Source organism: Trichoderma camerunense (assembly GCF_050948025.1).
Source record: "Trichoderma camerunense strain CBS 138272 chromosome Unknown V8C40scaffold_1, whole genome shotgun sequence".
NCBI classification, from domain to species: domain Eukaryota; kingdom Fungi; phylum Ascomycota; class Sordariomycetes; order Hypocreales; family Hypocreaceae; genus Trichoderma; species Trichoderma camerunense.
In genome coordinates, this window is record NW_028145369.1 from 2817219 (window position 1) to 2840722 (window position 23504).

General features: G+C 51.6%; 6 protein-coding genes across 6 annotated transcripts; 3 read left to right on the top strand and 3 right to left on the bottom strand.

The window, feature by feature from the left end:
* Positions 1–2744: 2744 nt before the first annotated feature.
* V8C40DRAFT_17051 (uncharacterized protein) lies at positions 2745–4688 on the top strand. Its single transcript, XM_083211599.1, has one exon. The coding sequence runs from the start codon at positions 2958–2960 to the stop codon at positions 4569–4571; it is 1614 nt and encodes a 537-aa protein (XP_083079528.1). The 5' UTR covers positions 2745–2957; the 3' UTR covers positions 4572–4688.
* A 1205-nt stretch (positions 4689–5893) lies between these two features.
* On the bottom strand, positions 5894–9278 carry V8C40DRAFT_17055 (uncharacterized protein). The gene has a single exon (XM_083211600.1). The coding sequence runs from the start codon at positions 8952–8954 to the stop codon at positions 5988–5990; it is 2967 nt and encodes a 988-aa protein (XP_083079529.1). The 5' UTR covers positions 8955–9278; the 3' UTR covers positions 5894–5987.
* Positions 9279–11175: 1897 nt separating this feature from the next.
* V8C40DRAFT_17075 (uncharacterized protein) lies at positions 11176–13183 on the bottom strand. Its single transcript, XM_083211602.1, has one exon. It carries the CDS (start codon positions 13075–13077, stop codon positions 11374–11376), a length of 1704 nt encoding a protein of 567 aa, XP_083079530.1. The 5' UTR covers positions 13078–13183; the 3' UTR covers positions 11176–11373.
* A 1883-nt stretch (positions 13184–15066) lies between these two features.
* V8C40DRAFT_231039 (60S ribosomal protein uL16) lies at positions 15067–16233 on the bottom strand. The gene is made up of 3 exons (XM_083212843.1): positions 16104–16233; positions 15484–15868; positions 15067–15412 (listed from the first exon to the last, which is right to left on the bottom strand). The coding sequence occupies exons 1-3, from the start codon at positions 16146–16148 to the stop codon at positions 15177–15179; spliced, it is 666 nt and encodes a 221-aa protein (XP_083079531.1). The 5' UTR covers positions 16149–16233; the 3' UTR covers positions 15067–15176.
* A 123-nt stretch (positions 16234–16356) lies between these two features.
* V8C40DRAFT_231040 (60S ribosomal protein eL30) lies at positions 16357–17326 on the top strand. The gene is made up of 3 exons (XM_083212844.1): positions 16357–16578; positions 16652–16806; positions 17004–17326. Exons 1-3 carry the CDS (start codon positions 16500–16502, stop codon positions 17100–17102), a joined length of 333 nt encoding a protein of 110 aa, XP_083079532.1. The 5' UTR covers positions 16357–16499; the 3' UTR covers positions 17103–17326.
* Positions 17327–18839: 1513 nt separating this feature from the next.
* V8C40DRAFT_17149 (uncharacterized protein) lies at positions 18840–21227 on the top strand. Its single transcript, XM_083211607.1, has 2 exons — positions 18840–19656; positions 19720–21227. Exons 1-2 carry the CDS (start codon positions 19062–19064, stop codon positions 21060–21062), a joined length of 1938 nt encoding a protein of 645 aa, XP_083079533.1. The 5' UTR covers positions 18840–19061; the 3' UTR covers positions 21063–21227.
* Positions 21228–23504: the final 2277 nt, after the last annotated feature.

The following is a 23504-nucleotide window of genomic DNA, read 5'->3' on the forward strand; positions in this document are numbered from 1 at the left end:
AACTGATAGCTCATTGACTACATCGCCATCTTGGCAGCGATGTTGTTTTTCGCTTGCGGATAAATGCGACAAAAGAGTCATGTGTGGCCCTTAGCTGCCCGTGAAGCACAACTGAAGGTAGCCTTGCATATCTACAGACGTCCAAGAAGCCTAGCCATGATAGGGTGATGTCGACCACTGGGTGCTACCATGTGGCCGCCTCAGCAGAAGTGGTTCGCCACACATGGTTGCATCGATTAGCACACAAACGAGTTTTAGGACACAGCAGCAACGGGACGATCTCTTGGCGTCTGGCAGTTCAAGGGTCCACGGGATGAATCCAGCAGATGAGGCTAATGATTTGCATGGATGGTCCATTCCCTTGTGTACCAACCCGCGATCGTCGAGATGACCCTTCAACTGCCGCATGCTGATACCATGTACTGCTATTGGCCAGAGCCGAGCCAGCGACCAAGGGCCGCCAGTACGCGGGGGGGGAGGGGGGGGGGATTGTCTGGAAGGCACAAAAAGATGAATATAGTCACCTTGATAGAAGCCATTGATGATAATGGTCGCGACCATGCCATGATCATGACCATGGTTATGGACATATCAGATTCCAGTTCGAAACATGCCATTCCATCCCATGTACTGAGACTTCTGTTATCTGGAGGCCAACCGTCCCACTAGTGGGTACTAGATTTACGAGTACGAAGCACCCTAATAAGCAGTCAATCGTTGTGGTGGTTCGAGTGAGATGTATGTACATGGACACTACTATATCTAAGTACCTATTGATGGGCGAAAGTGTATAGTAAGCTACTCCTGCGTACTTGAACTATAAACAGATATCAATGGATGTGAAACAATCTGCAGTTGCGGGTAAGCCTCCCGTTTACACGTAACCACTAATAGCATTTGCATATGAGGTAAGCCGGCTGTACACGTACACAAAGTACTCGTGTTTCTGTAGATGAATGATGTCGGAGCTAAAAAGTGGTGTCCGTTGTTAAAGGGAGCCAGCGCCGATTGTGAAAGGACGCAGAATGATGCAGACTGACTAGTGACCAGATGGGCAGAATACAATGGAAATGCCTCAAGAAACAACGCACGGGGGATGGATTACTTGTCGTCATGCCTTCTTCACGGCATTTGGTGCTCTGGCATTTGGGCTCTTTCTGGATTAAGACTGCCGGCCGGCTTAATTCATGCAGAGTGCCCGGATATGGCTTGATGACGTATTGTTTTTGAGTTTTTGGGGTGGCATGCCTTACAGGGAATGGAAGACGAAAAAAGGTTTTTAGGATGGAGAATCCGAGTACCCGGCAAACACCGAAGAACTCGATTGAATTGATGCTCCAGTAGCTGCAGATTCAACAACTCGATGAAAGCAGGTAACATGTATTTCTGATTTCTCGATTGAGTGTACAGTATATCGAATGGCCATTAGTTTTCCCTTTCCATCGGGTGGATTTCAGGGTAGCCTCCAATGACAACCACAAAGCAGAGCTAGTGGTTTACGAAGACACTAACACTGCCACATACTTTGGGGATTACCTACCGTGGCAGAGTTTTCTCTCTTTCGGGATGTCATGCACCAAGGCCCGTTAGCACTACGAACGCGGCCCACGATGCGCCATCTGCTGGATCTCATAGGCTCTCGAGATTGCGACTGGCGGGGATTCATGGAGACGGATGGTGGTTGAAGGAGGTGAAGCAGAAACGAAACCTCGATAGTGTCGGCTTTTTAATGCGCAAAAGAGGAAGAGGAAGAGGCTTGTAGGTTCAATACAGTACTTGTACAACGCTGCAATCCTAATGGAGTGGCTTATGTGGCTCCACGTAGCACTCTAATGTACTGCTACCTGTTCTTTCTTGAGTGCTTACAGGCACTCGCAGTGCAAACACGTTCGCTGGCAAGAACACATGGTACCGCTTGCGTGCGGAGTCTAGCGAATGACATAGCGAAATGATAGGAGGAGAAGGGGGTAGGCGCGGAAGGTTGGTCTTGGCTTTCCTGTCAGGGCGGCTCAGCCGGACACTCCTTCCACAGCCAGGCAAATGCCATGCCTTACAGGCACAGGTACTGGTACACGCCCTCCCCGGCGCTCGGCTTCACAGGCTTCGTACTCGTACTCTTGCTGGGCGGTCAGGCAGCACTGCGAGGTACCGCGAAGCGCCCGAGCAATGCCGAGCCAATCATGGCCGCCACCGTCCACTAAAACAAGCCCCTAGGGCCAACCACGTCGCCGCGTGGCAAAGTCTACAGGCCCAGCCGCAGCGCTACAGGTACCGGTACTTTGGCCGGTGCCGGTGTGGAGTGTCCACCTGCCGCCCGAATGCATGTACAGTACCTGGACAAGTACCGCTCTGCACTCTGGAACACACACACCCTCACCTCAAACCACCATCTTGCGGCCTCGATGGCTACGCTTCCCGCCTTGACTTTTTCTTCCTTTCTTTTCTTTTTTTCTCCCTCACTCTATTCTTCCCCACCTCCTCTTTGATATCGCTTGTGATCCGCTCGGCCATGTCGCCAGGGGAGTCGTGATTAGTGCTTTTCGCATCGTCGGTTCCCCTTCGTGATGCACTTATAATAGGCCTTACATTCCTCACCCTGTCTCAACTTATATCCGCTTCCAGCCCCAGCCGCGCCCCGGACCTCCCGCCTCTTCCGGAACCTGGGTCTGTCGACATCTGTCGTTCGTTCTTCTCGTTCTTTTTCATGAAGGTCTTCCTGCACGACATTTATTCCCTCTTCTTCCAACAGACATTCGCCGTCATCCTTTGTTCGCAGCCTTACCAGATCGATCGTCATTCCACATCATAGCCACCTCGAACAGTCCAGCTGACCGTCCTCGGCTCCCGGCAATCGTGCTTTATAAACCGTCCACCACCCAGCTACCTATTTCCACTTCGATCAACACGCATATACCTCGACCTGTCGTTGCCGATCGCTCCGGCGCATCGAAGCCGCCATGTACTGGCTGCGACGCTTCACCATAGTGACGGTGCCGCTGGCCCTCATCATCTTCGTGGCCACCTACCTACCCGTTATCCTCGATCCCTCAAACAGAGGCCCTGAGAGTCGCGCTCGTGATAGACTCTGGGTCAGCAGCAGTCCCTACTTCTGGGACCGCCAGGCCTGCCGATGGATCAGCCTTTGTGGCCTGCACCACCTGAGAAGGGACCCTGCCGCGCTCTCGCCCATCCTCGACGACGATCCTGAAGATGAGCTTCTGAGAGTAGAATTGCGCAAGCGTACGGATAGCAAGCGCATGGACCGTACATGGGAGGAGGATGCTGAGCTTAACGCCCCAAACCCTGAATTCCGAAAAAGCAAGAGGTCGGATATGAAGAGAAACCCAAAGGAGCGACGGAGGATCCTCAGAGACGTCCCCCAATATGTTCTCGATCATGCCCCGCTTGTACACCTCTACTCTGGCGAGCAATTTTGGCCCTCCGACATTCGCGAGCACATCGAGCACATGACTGTCACGGTAGATCATAAACGAGTCAACTTGACCGAGAAAGTATCACTGCACAACCTGCAGGCACTCAACCGCTACGACAACCAGATGGTCACGCTTCACAGCAGGGAGAACGTTGAATCTCGACCAAGTTGGCTCCATAGCCATGATAACCTGCCGAGCCCATTCGATGACCCTGATGCTTCTACGCCGCCTCCCGTGGGGAATGGTAGAAAGCCGCATAGCGAGCCGGACACTTGGTTTGATGTGGACAAGAAGCATCCTGTGCATCGCATCTCGGATCCCCGGAACCACAACGTCCCCGCATATGCTCCCACGCCCAGCCCTGGCAAAGAGCAGCAAAAGGTCATCCCGCGCGGCCACAAACCAGACCCCGACGGCTACTCCAAGGCGCCAGCTACCCTTGTCCTTGTGGATAAGGGCTCGGGCATCGTTGATGCTTTTTGGTTCTTCTTTTACAGCTATAATCTAGGGCAAACCGTGATCGGCCTGCGGTTCGGAAACCATGTGGGTGACTGGGAGCACTGCATGGTGCGCTTTCAGAACGGCGTGCCCCGGGGCATTTTCTTCTCTGAGCACGAGGGTGGTCAGGCGTACGCTTGGGAGGCCATTGAGAAGCGTGGCATCAGACCCGTCATTTACTCGGCCGTTGGCTCCCATGCCATGTATGCTCTACCAGGCATCCATCCCTACGTTCTGCCCTTTAAAATGCTCAAAGACGTTACGGACAAGGGACCGCTATGGGACCCCGCGCTGAACAACTACGCTTATTTCTATGATTATACACTTGAAAACCCAAAAGATACCATTGAGCACGAGGACGGCATCGCAGAGCAAGGACTCACGCACGACACACACAGTTTCACCCCTGCTGCGTCCAATCCGGATGCTCCTGTTACGTGGCTGCACTACCAGGGCCGATGGGGCGATGAGACTTACACTCTGGCAGATATGCGACAGTGGCGTCTCTTTGGCCAGTACCACTATGTGACCGGACCCAGCGGGCCTAAATTCAAGAATCTCGAGCGCCAAACGCTCTGCCCGGCGAGAAACTGCCGCCTGCTTTACGAGATTGACCCCAAGGGCACCTGGTACCATTAGACACACATGCATATTTCAGCATATGCATCGGCATAAAGCCAAGGCTCGCTGCCTGGTTTGTTTTTTCATTCTACTACATATTTTGAACACTGTTCGCCATGGTTGGATGTATACCCAATGAAAGATGGGGAATTGATACCCAAGAGGGACCGAATCACATGGAATTGGCTGGAGGACTTTTCGCGGCCTGAAATGCGAATGGTGCATTAAGGGAACGAAATGTCTTGATTGTTTTCAGGCGCTTCTAGACGGGCGCGAGAACGCACCGGAGTTGTTTTCCTTTTTACACCTTGGTTCCCCCCTTCCCCTCCTTGATTTTTTGCATATTGGAGTTGATAAATGCTTTCGTTTCCCGACGAGTGCCTCTTTTGGCCTCATGACGGTCTTCACCGACGAATTGATGATTTTCTCTCTCTTTTCCTTACCTCGCATTTATTTTGGTGTTTTTTTTTTGTGATTGGGGGAGGAAGTTTCCCTGGGCATTTTTAAAGAGTCGTTCTGGGGAGGCCTTTTTGATACCCGATCCCGCTAATACCGCGATCCTCTCACACACTCACGCAAAGTACATGCATACAAAACACATGCACCCTCTATATCTACCTTATCTATATCCACATGACATTACTGTTATCATCACACAACATAGAATTTTGCTGTTACCCTTTAGATTTGTCTTTTCCCCCCCTTTTTGGGCGCGAAAAATAATATATACCAGATAGGTAGTTGATACTTATCACTACATAACAAAAATGAAATCAAGTAAAATATTTTAAATCAGTACCTGTACTTTCGGCGTGCTTTGTGGTGTAGTATTCTGTATTCTGTGTGTCTCGTGGGGTCTGTCATATGCCACCTCCCTTTTTAGCACCTGACGATTTGGGATGGCACTTTGTGTCGCGGTTTTTGGAATCACACGCCAAAAATGTTTTATTTTGGATTGAGACATTGGTAAATCTGGTTTGAGAATTACTTGGCTAGTAATCTCACGATGTATGTTTCTTGTCTATGAAAAGTATGCAAGAAATCCGACTATGCCTTCACCTTGGCGTATCCAAAAAAGCAAACAACACATGTAGTAGGGAGAGAGTATATAGTATACTGCGATACAAGATGACAAAACAGCCGCCGTTTTATCCAAGAAAACGCCAGTGCCAGGTAGATTATCCGCCATCAAAAACACCTCCAACGCCATACATGAGGCATAAACAAAGGAAAAACCAAAATCCATCAGCTAGATATTAAACACGTTGGCCGCCCTTGCATATTGTATATACGACCCTATACCCATAGATCCCATGAGAATCATTTCTCATCTAGAACACGCCATGCCTCGCAAACATGAGAAGAAAAAAAAAAGAGAAGGAGGAAGAAGAAAGGAGATAACGAGGTTGAGCCAACCCCATCTCCATGAGCAGCTCAGTGATCTTCATCTTGGTGGATACTGAATTCCGATGATGCGCGATCGGCTTGGTCCGGCCACGCCTTTTGCGTGCTCGGATACTCAGACGGCGGCTGGCTGCTGTTGTCGCTCTCATGCTCCACCTCCATGGCGTTGGGGTCAACGTTTTCACCGTCTGAATGGTGAGCGTTTTCTTGATCTTCGAGACCAGGCCAAGCGACGTCCCGCTCCCGCTCCCGCATCCATCCGGGGTAGCTATTCCGAGAGGAGGAAAGGGGCCGAGCAACTGGCTGTGCGCTGGTGATGCCGGTTTTCTCGTCGTCCCCGTCGTTGCCGTAATCGTTTTCGTCAACAAAGGATTGGTCAGAGCCGCTGCTCTCGAGTATCTCAAAGTCAATATCATCGTCTTCGTCATCGTCGGCGTCAGAAGGGGGAGCTGATTCAAAAACGCTGCTTCCTCGTTCTATTAGGCCTTCCCCATGGGTAGCGATGCTGTAAGGCGTAGCATAGCCACCTGGCGTAGTGCCCCGAGCAGGAGTCGTGCCCCTACCAGGAGTTGTGCCTCGGCCGGGAGTGATACCTCGACTAGTGTGGCGATCGTGATGACCGATGGATGCGGGAATTGGCGATGCGGTCCTCCTCGGCGTGAATCGAGGATAGCTGGGAGATCGAGCACGGCGCCTCTTCCTGACACCAGCCTGAGGTACGCCATGAACGCTCGGTGAGGACCGCCGGCTGTACCCACGGGATGCGAGTCGCTGCCTGGGATTTCCACTCTGGATCATTGTGGAGCTGATGGTTGCCGGCGATGTCCTAATAAAAGGCGCCTCTGATCCCTCTCGACTCCTTGTTATCGATCTTTGGAGGCGGGCAGCGGCAGCCGGGCTGGTCGCTCGGTACGAATGGTTGGCAGAAAAGTATTCCACCGAGGGTGATATTGACACCCTGTGCCTTTCCTGGCGGTGTTGTATGGTGGGGGGTTGCGCGTTTGGCGACTCGTCAAGCAGCTCATTCCATGCCCAACACTCTTCAGGAGAATCCTCCTCGGGCACTTCTTGTGACTCCGTAACGTCAGGATACGCAGGTGGCACGTCTTTCAGCCTCTGCCATGTCCAAGCCGAGTCATATGCTTGATAGTCCTGGAGGTATGCGTCAGGATGGGTAATGAACAACCTAGGTTCCGTTGCCTTCATCATGACAGAGGCCAGAAACTGCACGTCCCAAAGTGCTGGGGTCGCCATTTCGTCGGGACTAAGGAACCGTAGCCGTGAATCTTTGTGCATCTTTCGCAGAGGAACCCATGAAGATTGCAGCCCCATGAACTTGGATGCCTTCAGTCCAGGGCTTTGAGGTCTCGTATACATCTGCATATCACGGAATACATTTCCAAAGGCAGATAACATCGCCATGCTGACGCTTCTCGCATCTGGCGCCTTTACTTTTATGGTCTTCACCAGCCCGCGGCTCCTCAGGCGCGCGTCCGCAGCGCTCTTATCACCACAGGCCCTAGGAAATAGCCATTCCCTGCCATTGTCATGCGTGGGCCAGTCGCCCATAGCTGGAGATTGGGCTCTAGGTGTAGATGTGCTCAGCGTCATGGGAAGCTGAGTCCAGTCGTCTCCACTTTCGGTATTGGGATCTGTTGGGAATAGGTTCATATGCTGCCAGACCCTTTTGAGAGGAAACGGAAGAAATACAACCTCGACCTCCCACGGGTTATTCCATGTAGGGATGATGGATTGAAGTTGGTCGACCTGGGCTTGTAGCGACTGGAGCTGGCTGTATACTTCCTGCGAGCGGCTTGGTCGGTTGGCCGCACTGGAGCTGACCGAAACCATACTTGGGCTGGCAGCATCCTCCTGGCGATCGTGACGGAGACTTGCATTGTCATCAAGAACGCGCCTCTCAATGTCTTCTACTTTGCTCTCCAGCTCAGTGACACGGAGGTCCATGTGTTCATACTTGTCTTGACACTCTTCGTGGGCGCTGCCGGAGAAGGAGAGGGTCTCCAGCCTATCAAGTCGTTGTGCGTGGCCACCGACAGTGTCGGCGAGGTTCTTCAACGTCTCACGAGGTATGGCCTCGACTGCGGCTGCAACCCGGGGTTCGATTTGGGTAGTAGCAGTGTCCGGCCGTGAGGGTGATTCCTCATCAGGGGCCAAGAAGACGAATGTCTCTTCGACGCTCGCAGTCTTCTGCTGCGTGGGAGATTCATGCAAGGCAGTCTGGGCGGTGGATTGCTGTAGCATTCCAGCTGGACTATTGTGGCTGAGAGTCTGTAAGCCCTTTCCAGCAAAGGGCCTGAGGTACCTGGTGTGCATGGAAGAAGTTGTGGAGGCCGTCTGGGACATGAGACACTGAGCAGGAATAGGTGGCAACGCATTACGGGTGTCTGGTTGAGTTGGTGGTATGATGTTTGTCCAGGCCATTGTATCTGGCATTGAGTTGGACGCCTGCTTGGGCGTGGGAACGGCTCCTAGAGTATCGAAGGGACCATCGAAGGATTTCTGGAGAAAGGATAGCGGGGGAGCTCCATTGAAGCTGATGAGTTCGGGTCCAAGCACTGCCGCTGTTTCCTTGGGCGAGATGAGATCTAGAGTCGGGCTTAGGGGGTCTAGTCGTTGTCTAGACTGTAGCTTCTCAAGATCGAGTCCGGTGTTGGGAGTTGGCATTCTCTCTGCCGGCAGCGGCAGCGGCAGCGGCAGTGGCTGAGGCTGATCTCGAGGGCGCTCATCATGGAAACACGCATGATGGTTGCACATGCACCATCCAGCCTGGTCCACGACGGGGCTTCCTGTAGATTGAAAAGACCAGAAGCGACGACAGCCGCATCGCGCTCCTCCAGCGCCGGGCGTCAAGTCCACATAGTTGCACCCGCCGCTAGGGAGTTGAGGAATGGCGGTGCGCACGACTGGGGCGTTTTCATGGTAGAGGTCGAAGAATTCGGCGCCGAATTGGGGTGTGTCGAATGGGTTCGCGGCCATTGGTATAAATCGTGATTGCGTCCAGCGTGAGAAGCGGTGCGATGTGAGTAGAAGGGGGTCAGGAGTCGTGGAACCTTTGGGCTCGCTCGTTGCGGAATTGACAGGCTGGCGGTGATGCGCTCAATCTGGGAGGAACGCAGATTTGAGCCTCGCACATGAGCAGGCCCAGACGGGTCGCAGGCTTGGTCGGCCTTAGTTCATGGCACGAGTAGAGGAGAGCGAGGGAAAAAGAAAAGAAATGCCGAGTTGTTGAGAGCAGCTGTCGGTGTCGGGACGGTCGATGTCGCAGCGGAAATAGAATGTCCACGATGGTGGCTCGAGGGAGCGGGTAAAAGCGAAAATGCGGGCGACGGCAGAGTATTTATACCGGTCTATGGCGGGCGAAGCATTGCTGACTGGAGAGAAAGTAGAAGCAAAGACGGACGGCAGAAGAAAAATGTAGAGGCAGTTGTCAAGTAAAAGATGGGAGTAAGTAAGAGAAGACGGGATGCGGGAGAGCAGAAGCACGGGGATGCATCGAAAAGGTGGGAGCTTTGGGTCTGGCTCTCCACATTTCGGCTCCCTCGAACGCGCCTTTCTGCCCGCTAGAACGAGACAGGCACGGCTAAAGCTGCAGCTCTTACGGAGTCCTAGATAGCGAGTGGTTGCCTCACATTGCGGAATGGCAGCCTGGAAAGAATAGATGGGCACTTATAAGGCGCATCAGATGGGCATCTTGAGTGGCTGCTTGGAATCGAAATCTAGCTCTTACGGCTTCGCCCAGACGGTATCGAATCTTATAGGTGCAAAAGCGCTGCACTTGATGGCTGCGAGATGCCCGTTCGTTGGTGACCTTGGAGAGACCATGACTGGAGAGTGCCAGACAGGGATAATGCAGCCATCATCTTGTCCGACGCTGGTTCCTCTGGGGTACTCTTTCATTCGTCCTGGTTTCCGCATCTGCCGGGCCTTGATGCCCAATGTTACCTTATACACATGGAGGGTCGTTATCGTTGGTGTTGTTCGCTGCATACGTGAATCCATCATCCTGGAAAGCCTCAACGGTCACAGTCATCTACTCTTTACAAACTACATACTAGCGGTGATATGAACAACAGACAACAGTGCTGTGTAAACTCCATCAACGCACTCAACCTGCCCTCCCCCAAACACAATAACAAAAACAAACAAACAAATAAATCAAAAGCCTCAATAACAAAAACATCTTCACCAAACCCAAAAACATCCAATCCATCCTCCCTTCCCACCCCCGCCAACAAAACCGACCACTTTACGCGGTGATCTTCTTTCCCCCCAAAATCCCATCTCCCATCTCCCTTGAAACGCGACCAGTGCTTAAACACGCCGGTCCAAAAGCTCAGCCCACAATGGAAGCAATTCCCCCCAATGATATCGATGGAATACAATGGGGCACCGTGTCTTGTCGGCATGGCCCGTGCCTTTTTAGCACTAATGTCAAAGTGCCTATTTAGCAGTTGTATTTTACGGCGTGGCGCTGTCTCACCGGAATCAATCAAAACAGAATATAATGTAGCCATCAAGTCCTGTCATCATCCATTCAAATCCTCAATAAATACAAATTTGACGTGATGGTAGTCCTTCTCACTCTATATCTTCATATTCTATAATATCTTCAACTTCAAAATGCTGGCTCTCCCACGTCGACGGCATCCAACCAACAAAAGACCCCAACTCGTCAGGCTGCCCCACCACCCAATCTTTCTCTCGTGGGCCCCGTGCCATCATCAATCATCCATTGTAATTCCACCACGACCTCATTAAATGATATAAACATCTTATCAGTTATTCGTAATCCTACAATCAACATTGAAGAATATAGCTTGGTAATTACTCCATACACTGTGAGAAAATAATGCTTTACATAGCCTCGTCTCATCATCATCATCGTCATCACGGGTTCGATCCGGTGGGCCCCCTTCCCGCCCTGCATGGACACGACATGCCATCGAGCCACTAACTGCCGTTTACTCAGTGTTTCCGCGCCATACAGACCCCTCTTCATCCTCTCAGCCGCATATCAGATGCATGGAATGCCACGTCGTAAGTCAATAAAGTGATTATATTCGAAATCCCCCCTTTTGGGAGAGGGTTGAGAGCGTCCCTTTGTAAAGAAAAGGTCCGTAGTCTCATCTTGAGTATGGATTTGTCCAAAATATGTCTATAACCAAACCATGTAAAGGAAAGGAAAAATAAAGAGAAAAACGCCGCTTCCCAGCATGTCCCATCATTAACATCACTCGTCTCGCGCCAACAAAATCCATTATGCCTTGCTCTTGAATGGAAATAAACAAATCAATGCTCGCCTAATAATGCTGCTGTAAGCCATGCCAGAAAAAAAAGTGAAAGAATATGTGAATGTATCGAGTAAACCCATAGTATAAACAGCGCATCGCTTCTTTTAAACTTCGCCCCAGCTGCCCATCGGGGCGTTGGGAGCAGTGGCAATCATTGATCCGGTTCCGATGGATCCTCCAATGTCCCAGTAGTGTCTCGATGAGACGCTGCTTCTCCTGGCTGATCGTCGTGTGCTCTGGCTGGCACAGCTACTGTGGTGTCGCATAGCCACGGGGCTGCTAGGTGCAGTTGCTTTGAAAGCTCGACGTTCATTAGGGCGAGTCCGGGAGGTGAGGGGATGGTGCTGCCTTACTCTGGCAGCCTTAGCGGCAGCGTCTTGCGGCTTCGCAGGAACCGGACGGGTCGTCAACTCAGGCAACGTGGGCTCGGGTTGCGATGTGAAGCGTGATACCAAGTATCGGAACACCAGCTTGATATCAATCTCTTGCTCCCACTCCTCTTGGGTAAATGTATCGGCCATCGACACATCGTGTAATAGAATGTCTTGCGCATTGGACCTCTGCCTGTCGGCTGCTCGTGGGATATGCCTCATGGTAGGCCTGAACTCAGGGAACGTGCTCTCACCATGCTTGTCTGCCGCGGCACGCCCAGAGGTAGAGGTGCGGCCGTCTGCAGTCTCCGGTATGGCAGGCAAACCGGCATAAGGGAAAGGTACCTGATGGACATGCGAATATGTCGAAAAGGCACCAGGGTGCTTTGAGAGATGGTTGACCAGCAAACCGAGCTCTCTCGACACTGTCTCTATGATGCGCATATGCCATGATTCCTCTGTTTCCGCGGTCGGTTCATCGTGGCCATGCTCTGACGGCCGCGGCGTCCTCGATAGCTCCTCGTCGCTCAAAAGGTCGCCACCGAGTACAACCGATAGTATCTTCTCATCTATGCCGAGAATATCGCGCAATACCTTGCGAGTGATTCTCGTAATGAAACCTTCGGTGTCTTCTTTGTCTTCTGGATGGGTGTCGGGATCTTCCTCGTGCCAAGTCATGTCCTCCGAATCAGTAGCTTCTTCCGCCTTGGGCACGGGCTTTTGTGTAACAACCCGCTTCTGCTGCAGCATCCTCGTCCGCCGTGCCTCGCGCTGGACTTCTTCTAGGATGATGCGGCTATGCTCTAACCGCCAGGCTTCAATCCGCTGCCTCTTCTCGGCCTCCTGGACTTGAGCCTGTTCCAATTCGAACTGGGCTTCATCGAAGCTATTTAGCCTTCTTCGTACTCGCCTGGGGTTAAATCTCTCGAACTGGAAGATGTGGTCCTGCGCGTCTTGGCCAAGAGTAGGCTGGTCTAAGTGGAATGATCCTAGGCCATCGTGGGCTGGGAGGACGGGCATCATAAAACTACTCCTCGGGAACGATCTAAATCCAGGAAGATGGCCATCAAGGCTATCCAACTCGGCATCATCCTGAGACTCATCAACAGCCGCAGAGAGAGCCGATGACTGGGCTTCATCATTTTGAGCCGCTGCCGCCACCGAACCGGTCCTCGCAACTGTATTGAGGCTGCCGAGGTCACTTACTCGTGACCGGCCGGGGGTCTCGAGCGATTGGTCTTGGTCATGTTCATCTTCGGTGAGGTAGGACGTGGTGGTCACATCGGTGGGAGGCGAGAAGAGCACCCAGGTCTGCGCTTCCTCTGGTTCTTGGTCATAGGTGCTGCGCGCCGATCGCCTCGAAAGGCCCTGGCTGCCAACAGCGGAGCGAGCTGCTCGCTGCACACTCGGGCGGTTTGGCTGCTGCTGAAAAGCCATGGTTGCGGGACCTGTAGGGAAAAGAAAGAGAAAAATGCTCGGTGTGGGTTGCGAGCGTCGGTTATTCTGTACAGGTAATTATCGGGGAAGGGTCGCGATAAGGCGAAACGGGGACAGAAGTTGATCGGTGAAGGAGGAGCCCCAGCACCCGTCTGGCGACGCCGAGCCAGTGGAGCGCTTAAGAGGAAAAGATGATAGGGCCTAGGTAGGGATGAGGGAGCAGATCGAACCAGTCGCCAATGGACTGGGGTTGGGGCGAGCAAGTGAAAAGGCTACACGCACGAGTGAAGCGGGAAAAGGAGAGGAGGCTGGGCCTTTGTTTTTATCAGCTCGAGCGTCATCACCACAGCAGTGCAGGCCACCTGGGACTGGAGGACGGCCTGATCGGCCAGGGTGGGGGTGTGCTGTGCTCGCGTGCTGGTTGGCCTTTGGACAGTGGTCAGGCCAGTGTCAGCCACCTGTGCCGTTGACTCTCCCACGCCCGACAGAGGTTCCGAGACAGCGCCGTCGACGCGGCTTCAGTGAGCTGGCCCGCTAGCCTCTTAGCGCTACTGGGTTAGGGGAGGCGCTATAACATCAGTGGTGATCTGGAGGTACTGGCAGGTAGTGGGCTTGAACTGTGCCGCTCAGTATTCGTGGTTGCGGCACAGACGACACAGACAACGGCACCATTTGGCCGCTAGACGCCATAGAGGGGAGACATCGCTGGTACTAGCCCATACTTACACTTCGGTTGGCGCGCTCACCTTGCAAATCTCTAGATAAGATATTACGGCGAGACTCACTACTTTTGCGTCACATTTACGCCTCACTACGGAGTACTGGGTCCGTCATCCCTCAGTGCTGCAACCCCCCCCATCACGGTTAAAAGCACTTTGGGGCTGATTATGCTTGATGCATGCAATCTAGATGCGAACCACGGCCCGGAGAAAACGAAAAAAGGGCGGCTGATGGTGAGAAAGAAGGACGAAAAAGAAAAAGTTTTTTCCTTTTCTTTCGCATTGTTTCGTAGCAGTAGCCGCATCTCAACCTACTCACACTATTACCATTGATCCGCAAGGATGCTGATGCGTGCCCGCCACCACTGCAGTTCCCGTGTCGTTGACTCCATGGCGCCATCAAAAGCGCGCAACCCACGACTCGCTCGTGCATACTTCGGCGTTGGCGGCGCTTCGGCGGAGATGCAGTAATCGTCTCAGCAAGCGGTTCTCTCCGACTTCTGGACCCTTTTTGTGATTCATTTTGCGACAAGAGTCGAAGAGCACGGAAGTGTAAAAAAAGGACCCTGCGTCTGATAGTACGATGACATGGATTCGCATCGCCTCCCCCCACCAGCCCCGTCACCTGTGTGCCATCCTTTTTATTGTGCTGCCCGCCCAAACGGTCTCAACAGGATGCGTGTAATTCTTGTCCAACCAACTGTCTTGATTCCAAGATGCAGCCCCAACAAAACCGATCATGTATCTAACCTAGCGCCGTTTAAGCAACAGTATGGAAACCAGCGCTCATACATCATCGTCTGTGACCATTGTGTCACTGACGCAAGTCAGGTGGTCTCGTCATAGAACCTCTCACCGGCTCTCGGATGAGACGAGCAAAGCTACCTGTTCCTGGATTAGAACGGCATTTATTACCACGGTGGCTGATGCTATATGTAAGCTTGGCTCTGCACTGTAAATTCTGCTGACTGTATCCTGCTGTTACAAATCACCATTGATATATGATATGAAAACTTTCCAGCCGAAGACGCCGAGTGTATTCCACAGAACAGGGCTGTGATACGAGTATCATTGGAATCTCCAAGATACGGGTGGGTCGTTATGGAAACACAAGGTGATGGTGACTGGGAACGAAGCCGTGTAAGCTGCTATTTCAGGGGTGAACACAGTTCGTTTCACCTGCTAGTTAGACGGAATCCAGATTCCGACGTATTATTCATCGCAACAAGTCCAGATGTAAAATAGAACATAGCATGTCTAGTGCTGAACGCACAATGGTTTGATTTGCCTAACTGATGATTCTCAAATCGAGAAATCTCTTATCTGACATGCCATAATTACGCCAACCTAAAACCCAGAAGCCACATTAAGGAGAACTATTTACGCCTCGGACGAGAAAGCGTCGGGGAAACGACGAATGTTCTGCTCAATGGAACCGTGGTTGCTGAGGAACTGAACGTAAGCACCGTCGACCTTGACACGGCCGGCAGCCTTGCGCTCGAGGTAGTCCTCGCGGCGGAGAGGAGTGAAACCCCAGTTCTTGGAGATGATGATCTTCTGTCGGCCGGGGAACTTGTACTGGGATCGTCGGAGAGCCTCAAGAGCCAGAGCACGGTCTAGAGAGTGATTGTTAATACATCTTGATCTTGCCATACCGTAGGGATTAAGAAGAAAGAATGTCACATACTAGAGTCACGAGTGCGGACGCTCATGATGATCTGACCAATGTTGACACGGGCAACAGTGCCGTTGGGCTTGCCCCAGGCACCACGCATACCAGTCTGCAGTCTATCGGCACCAGCGCAAGACAACATCTTGTTGATACGGACGACGTGGAAGGGGTGAGCGCGGACACGGAGGTGGAAACCCTCCTTACCGGTGTGCTTGACGAGGTACTTGTTGGCGCAAATACGGGCGGCCTCGAGGGCCTCGGAACTCAGCTGCTCATACTCGTTGGAGACGAGGTGGATGCAGAGAGGGAAGTCGTCGACGTTGGCGCGCTTTCGGCCCAGATCGAAGATGCGGATCTTGGGGTCGGGGACACCACGGTTGAACCGAGACTTGGGATACGGCTAAGAAGAGAGAGAATGTCAGTAAAGTCCAGAGTATGATGAAGAAAGAAGCCATCTCTGAAAAGCTTCAAGTGTTGCAAGACCAGTGACAGAAAATGCATCCCAGGATGCCTCATTTTTGGTAATTTATAATCCACCTCTTGCGTCACTCCACAGATATTTTATCCCCAAGCTTCGAAAAAATGAAGAAAAAGTTCCTCCGTCGACGAGAATGCGAAATTGCAGCATAACTCACCTTGTTCTTGCAGTATCGGTAGCAACGAGCAGGACGGCGAGCCATTTTGTCGGTGTTTCGCTGAACGGTTCTTGAGGTTGTTTGATGATGTTTGGGGGAAGATAATTCCAACTCAAGGAGTCCCGGCGCCACTTCAGAAAAACAGCTGGGTTGATTTCAAAGCATCGAAGGATTCTTTGACTCATCTCCGTGGTCCGCTTAAACGCCGGAGCTTTAGGGCTTACCAAAACGGCAAGTCTGCGCTCATTGGTCAGGCTCTCCACAGCCCTGGCCCCGCCTAAATTGGTGCATCCCAAAAGAAAACTAAATTCACGAACTTTTTCAGAGCTCAGAGTGTCTTCAGCAACCGCATCAATCCAGTCCAAAGATCGCAGCTCGCGCCCAAAATCAGTCAAAATGGCCCCTCAGAAGAAGAGCAAGAAGGATGCCAACAGCATCAACTCCAAGTTGGCGCTTGTTATGAAGTCCGGAAAGGGTACGTTGCTGGTTCCTCGAGGATTGATATCCTGCGATGTTTTGCACAAAAAGTTCTAACATGATTTTGCCAGTCACTCTCGGCTACAAGTCTACTCTCAAGTCTCTGCGATCCGGCAAGGCCAAGCTGATCATCATTGCTGGCAACACTCCTCCCCTGAGAAAGAGTGAACTCGAGTACTACAGCATGCTGTCCAAGGCTCCCATCCACCACTTCGCTGGTAACAACGTAAGTTTTGCAACCTCAGACGCCCTGGACAAGTGAAGACCTGGAAACGGGTATATACACTTGCGCCATTACACTTCTCGCTTCTTTCAGAAGCTACTCTTGCTACCCGAGAATTACCAATTCTTGCGGAATTGCCCAGAGAAGAAGTCTTTCAGACTTTGGAGGGTTCACATTGGCTTACATTATTCGTAAAACAGATTGAGCTCGGCACTGCCTGCGGAAAGCTCTTCCGCTGCTCCACCCTCGCCATCCTGGATGCTGGTGACTCTGATATCCTCAGCGACCAGCAGGCTTAAATAGCCAAAATCTAGTGCATTCAAAACGGCGTTGGGGGTAAAACGGTTCAAGGGCAATATGGATACCATACACTTTCACATTATGTGCGAGACGAAAACTTTTGATGCGAGACATCATCATCTAGGAAGGCAAATCCTTTGGGGATGAAAAAAGCCCCAGAAATTTCCAAGTGATAGTTATCTCAATGGAATAATACAGCCATGAAGACTGTTCCCCCTGTCAAGCTGAATTAAATCTGCATGCCATTTCCCAGAGTGACTCCGTGTATGCCGAATGCCCCTGCGATTACCATACCGGATGACGCACGGAATCTGTTTACTTGCAACTCGCCATCTACCTGCATATCTCTTCAACCAGGTCAAACTGGCGGTATGAAACTTATGTGTTGCCCGGTTGCTGGGCTTCGTGGAAGCTGGTAACAAATCCCATTGGCTGGCTGTAAAGCAAGAATGCAGATGCGAACCAGTTGAAAAAGGGGGTTGCATGAGTGATGGGATGCCAATCGAATGCTGCTGAGGCATATGCCAGATCCACCACCTCACAGTGCAGCCTCAGTTGCGTGTGTGTACAGTAGGAGCGTACCTACATATTGTGGCTCAACAAGTTTTCGTCCACTTTACTTTGGCTTGAAAGACCAGCAGAACTACGTTATTGGGCTCAAAAATAGAACAGAGCCCAGAAGACGAGCGATGACGATTAGTCAAAACTCTTACAGCCCGAGTTTGCGGGGAGACACACAGCCGTTGTCATCTTCACGAGACATGTGGCACACGCTTTCAGGTACGCCGTGGCTAGCACATGACTTTCGCCACGGAAAGGCTGAGCCAGTCCTCAGCGAAGCCCTGATTTTAATTATAGCAACCACAGCCTTTCTCAGGCCTCGATGTACTCGCACTTGTAGTCGGTACTTTACAGTGACCGCATTCAGTTGCGCCTCACTGTGTCAAAACGCTTTGGTTGTTCAATGTCTCAAAGAACAACCCGCAAACAGGAACAGATGCATTGACTCATGCTAATACCAACTTGTTTCATCGTTTTAAGCAATAATCTGAATGACTAAGCCGCCAGCTCTGGTCAAGGGGCGTCTTTCTGTTTTCCAGAAAAGGATGAATTGCGCTGTTTGTCTCCAGTCCAGCGCAGAGAAGCGGTCAGTGAAACCAGCGCACAGAAGCACAGCGCATCGGCGGAGGCGAGACGTTGCGTTGCGTCCGCAGAGGAGCCGAGCAGGAGAAGAGGGGAGACTTGGAGAGATTCTAGCAGCGTCCAGCAGTGGGGGTGGAGCGTGTCTAGGGGCCTTTAGTGGCCCGTGATTTTCCCTCCAGCACATCGTTGACCCAATCAGGCACCCGTCCTGGCATGGAAGAGATGCAGGGCGCTGTGATCAAAGTCATGCACTGTTTAAGAAGAGGCATGAAGAGCTGCTCCCGTAATTTGGCATGGAAGACTTTCTCCCTTGTGGATGACGGAAAAGAAGAAAAAAAGGAAGAAGAAAAGAGCGAAAACAGGAGCAAAAAGCTGCAACCACGGAGGATTAATCCGTAACAAAAGGGTCCTGCTGTGCCCGCTTTCGTCACCGCATCCGTCCCTCCTCACCCCCCGAGTGGCTGGACTGTGGTACTGTACGAAAATGTACTCCTGCAGTACGGGTACCTCGCACACACGCGGCGCCGAACCCTTGGCGGAGGTACCTTTTTTCGTGAAACTCTGCCTTTAAATTGCCCACCGACACATTCGAGGTGGAGCCCAACCAAGCAGACCAAACCCTCGTGGCCTGTTATCCCTCCTAAACGCCTGCAGTTCTCCTCTTCACCACTGGCCATTCTTGCAGCATAATTATAATTATCCCATAGACGAACTTGTTTGGCGCTGCGCCAGACGGCCCCGTTTGCGCGTTTCACCAACAGTAGCTCACCGACCTCGACGGAAGGACGTCTTGCTTGCATCCTCCCCTCCTCGACATGTCTACGGTTGCAAACAAACCGCCGGTTATCGCAGTCGGCCGAGCGAGTTCAGACATAGGCACTTCGCCTCCAAAGCCAACCCATACGCGAGCCCAATCCGTGCGCTCGGCCACTCCCACCGGACAACACGTCAGGACGAGATCTGTCCATCCTGTCTCTGCCCGCGCGGCTGTTGCCCGACGAGACACGGCCATGAGCAACACAGACTCCGACGCCCGGGCGGCCGCTGCCGCCGCGCTGGAGGATCTCCAGCAGCGCCTGGAAAAGGAGGAGAAGCAGTCGGAGCAGAACAGGCGACAGGCCGAGGTTCTGCAGTCCAAGCTGGACGATGCGGTCAAGGAGTCGGCCAAGCTCGAGGAAAAGGTCCATGAGCACGATGAGCTGATCGAGACACTACGAAACGAGAAGAGAGAAGCCGGCCGCAAAATTCGAGAGATGGAGACAATCTACGAGGCTGAGCGGAGCGCTATTCTCAAGGAAAAGGAGGAAATGGCAACGAAAGAGGAGGAGATGCAGATGGTGATTGCACGATTAAAGGAGACCCTAGCCCAGAAATTGAGTCTTGAGGACGACCCGAGACCATCGAGGCAATGTAAGCAACGTTCCTGGTCGATATCAGTTGTTGGGTCTCATGCTAATTCTGAAATGTCTACAGCAGCCAGCGCCTCGCCCTCGCTTGATGGCAGCGGCTTCGCTCCCCCGTCTTCCCTCCAGCGAAGCGATTCGCGAAATAGCTCCAAGCTGATCCTTCAGAAGGACAAGCTTATTGAGTCGCTGCGCCTGGAGCTCGCAGAAGCCCAGATCAGGCTGGTGGAAACCGAGAACCAGGGCGGAGGCAGACTGCAAGAGGTTGAGCGTCAGTTGATGGAGGCCCGCGTGTCCAACGCGCGCCTCATGGAGGACAACGAGAGCTATCAACTGCTTCTTCAGGAGAAGACTCTCAAGGGAGACTTTGGCCAGAGCGACTTTAGCTACATGAGCCCAACCGTGAACCATGAGGCATTAGATGCCCTGGAGGGCAAGACAGGCGGCTCTAGCCTCGCTGATGAGCTTTCGGACGCGACACAGTCCGAGGGCGAGCCTACCGTTGACCACCGCCGCCTCGAGAGCGAGCTCAAGGCTCTCAAGGAGAAGAACAAGGCCCTTACGCTGTACATCAACAAGATTATCGAGCGCCTGCTTCAGCATCAGGACTTTGAGACAATCCTGGATCAATCAGCAGACATGAAACCCCCCTTGCCCGAGAAGGACAAAGACCTTCCACCACCTCCGCCTATTGAGAAGCCGCAGATCAACACGCAGCTCAACAGCCCTACCAGCCCTACTAGCCCTACTAGCCCTACCAGCCCGAGGTTCAGCAACCAGCTTAATGGGCAGCCCATCCTGCAGCGAACTAGGACTGCGCCCATCATGGCGGGGAGAACACGACCGCGACCATTCTCAATCATACAAAACTCTGATGGTACTCTACCAGACCACACCGACCCTGAGAAGGCACCCAGCATTCCCATTGGTCTTGGCCGAATAAACAGACGTTCGCGACCTGTGAGCGATCAGTTCCCGGGAGCTGCATCTCTTGTTAGCCAGATGTACAGAGGTCCGGATAGCCCTGCCTCGCCACCAATCAACCAGCGCCACTCGCACGCTTTCTTCCCAACCGCCGGCGTGATTGGGACTCCGGGTCGGATTGCTAGCGGTAGCCAGGTTCCTTCATCCGGAAACTTCCCAGGCACGAGAGGCGAGAGAAGCGAGACATCAAGCCTAAGCGGCGAGTCTGGCGAGATCTCAACGCCCCCTTCACAATCGCCACCGCGATCCCACTCCGACAAGCAAAAGACCTTTAGCGGCGGCAAGCCGCGCCCGTTGAGACTGGTCCAGGAGAACCCAGATGCCGTCAAGGATAACAACGCCAACAAGCGTGCTAGTTGGATCTCTGGCTGGGGCTGGGGTGGAAAGAAGGACGATAACTCGCCAGTTAGCCCTGCTATCCCAGAGTAAGACGAGAAACAAAAGAAGGGAAAGAAGAATGAGCCAAAGTTGTTTTTTTGAAACTTGGAATCATGAAGGGATTCGGATAGGCGTCTACCACGGGAGCACAACAACTACTTCAATATTCAACGGATAATTTCTTTACACTAGGATCAGTATGAATGCTTCTTTTTTCGACATCAGGGATGATAACGCACGGCAAATAACGATAACAACGACGCCTTGGCCAGACCGGCGGGCAAAGCGGTTTGGATATAACCTCTTTACTCATAGAAAAATCCTTGGACAGACGACGATGACGACAAATGACAAGTAAATGACTTGCAAAACAGTTTGATATGACATATATAACCTTGTCTTGGTGCTCTTTTGCTTTTTTTATGTATGACCTTTTTTCTTTTGTCACTTATACTAGTATTATTATTGTTAGAAGACGTGTTACGCGAAGGATGATGGACTGCGTCTTCTATTATTTGGGCTATTGGTTGACGAAAGATGCTATGTATTGGAACGAAAGGAAAAAAGGACGTGCATTACATATACATACAATGTACAGACAGACACATATGCGGGTAAGGAACTTAGGTAGTTTGTTTGGTGGAAGTTGATGATAGGGGGTGTTTCTTGATTTTTTCTTTACCGAGTTATTTTTCGTTGGATTAGGTAGCTGTTTAATTGATACATATGATATATCTTACATGTAAGCCATGGGCAAGCACTTTGAACATACATTTTGCCTGCATACATGGTGGAGATGTCGATGCCACTCCTGGGATTTCTAGACATGCAGCATCATGTATGGCAAACGGATTCAGAAGGGAATCAAAATAAAAACAGCCCTTTCGGAATCTCATTCATCACAGTTGAGGAGCTCACAAACGACGAGACAAACGCGTGCATGTAGTACGGAAGATTATCCACATATATCAACAAGGGATGGGTGGGCGTGCTGCTGCTGCTGCGGCTTCCGGCGCGAAACTGCAGGAGCTTGACTCGAAAGACGGCATTTTAGAAAATTGCATAAAGTGATCTGGTGTTTTCCTGTTTTGGATATACATGTAGCACAAGATGCTGCACAAAACTTCGGTTGAAGAATTGGTGAAGCTCCATTTTCCTTTCGCGTAGGGCGTTTTGTGTTTATTTACAGAGTATTTTTTTTTTTGTTAGTTGATTATTTTTTATTGACCGCTTGTTACATGTCAGTTGGTACAACGGCCCCAAGGGCAGATGGTGACCTCTTTTCTTTTCTTTTTCCTGTTTCTCCATGAGTCCTGGTGATGCTCTCTTTTTACGACATGCTCTCCACTTGTATGGTCTTCTGAGCACTGTGTGTGTGTGGTGTATGCAGCGATGGGCGAAAGGTATGCAAGGTTATCTCCTTACAGCACGATTGATGCCCAACGTGCGATCACGAGTGGGATGGCCACTGTCCTTTTTTTTTTTTTTTTTTTTTAGGTCGTAGGTTGTTTTGGAGTGAGAGGATCCGGGACCCGTTGCATAACGGTGCATGCGGGCGTGTGGACTGTGTTGCAGTAAGGCGGTGAGAGGTGGTCTTGCTAACTACGGTAAGGTAGAGAGAAGAGAGAGGTAGGGGATAGTGAAGAAAAAAAGGGTCCTGGGTCTTGTGAGATTTGGGACTTGTTGGGGCGTGGTTTATTTTGTTTAGGCGCGATGCAAGATCGCAAGGATAGAGGCGTGTAAGTTGTTAGTGATGGTGGCTGTTTTCGCGAGAATCTACAGAGTGCTACTGTTTCGGGCAAGGGACATTGATGGAGTAGAGTGGCTCGTACGAGTGGCGGCTGAATGGGAATTTAAACGTAGCAGCTTGATGTTGTATGATTGGGGACAAGATGGAACTATGGAGTCGAAACTAATGTACGGCGTATGTGTAGGGTTATTCGTCTAGATATTCGTACATGCGTACTCGTACATAACAAACTATCACCATACAGGCAGTGTGGCGATGGGATTTATCCTTGCGGTTGATCAGGCAGTCGTTCGCTTAACAATAGATTGGCAACAGACGGGCGTTTTGGTGTCCATATCTTGGCCCCCGGTGTACTTACGTGAGGAGTCAATATCGAGATGCCTCACTGCCTACTACAGTAGGTATACTACGACTACCAAGTATAAATCGCCTTACTAATGTACTAGTATGCTATTATTACCGAGACAGGTCTATAATGTAAGCTCTGCTCTAGATCCTTTCGGTTTCAAGCCGAATTAGCCACTCTTCGGACAAACCATTGCAACGACGTCCTTACCATACTTCTATATACCAGCAGGAGGTGTCTCGGTAGCTACATGTAAGCAGGCAAAGCCTTGGTGGGACGACATGGAGGCGTGGTCACCTGTGCAGAAATTCAGAGGCCGATAGGCCTAGATTGACATTGGCTCATACTTATTAGGATATGAGTGCAGCAGTATGTACACGGGATGGGATGAGAGATG

Bases quoted from the DNA above. Each gene is read 5' to 3' on its own strand.
- V8C40DRAFT_17051 (XM_083211599.1), top strand. From the start codon at position 2,958: ATGTACTGGCTGCGACGCTTCACCATAGTGACGGTGCCGCTGGCCCTC.
- V8C40DRAFT_17055 (XM_083211600.1), bottom strand. From the start codon at position 8,954: ATGGCCGCGAACCCATTCGACACACCCCAATTCGGCGCCGAATTCTTC.
- V8C40DRAFT_17075 (XM_083211602.1), bottom strand. From the start codon at position 13,077: ATGGCTTTTCAGCAGCAGCCAAACCGCCCGAGTGTGCAGCGAGCAGCT.
- V8C40DRAFT_231039 (XM_083212843.1), bottom strand. From the start codon at position 16,148: ATGGCTCGCCGTCCTGCTCGTTGCTACCGATACTGCAAGAACAAG. The intron at 15,869-16,103 runs GTGAGTTATGCT...CTCTCTTCTTAG, and splicing joins ACCGATACTGCAAGAACAAG to CCGTATCCCAAGTCTCGGTT. The intron at 15,413-15,483 runs GTATGTGACATT...ATCACTCTCTAG, and splicing joins CGTCCGCACTCGTGACTCTA to ACCGTGCTCTGGCTCTTGAG.
- V8C40DRAFT_231040 (XM_083212844.1), top strand. From the start codon at position 16,500: ATGGCCCCTCAGAAGAAGAGCAAGAAGGATGCCAACAGCATCAACTCC. The intron at 16,579-16,651 runs GTACGTTGCTGG...TGATTTTGCCAG, and splicing joins TGTTATGAAGTCCGGAAAGG to TCACTCTCGGCTACAAGTCT. The intron at 16,807-17,003 runs GTAAGTTTTGCA...TTCGTAAAACAG, and splicing joins ACCACTTCGCTGGTAACAAC to ATTGAGCTCGGCACTGCCTG.
- V8C40DRAFT_17149 (XM_083211607.1), top strand. From the start codon at position 19,062: ATGTCTACGGTTGCAAACAAACCGCCGGTTATCGCAGTCGGCCGAGCG. The intron at 19,657-19,719 runs GTAAGCAACGTT...AAATGTCTACAG, and splicing joins CCCGAGACCATCGAGGCAAT to CAGCCAGCGCCTCGCCCTCG.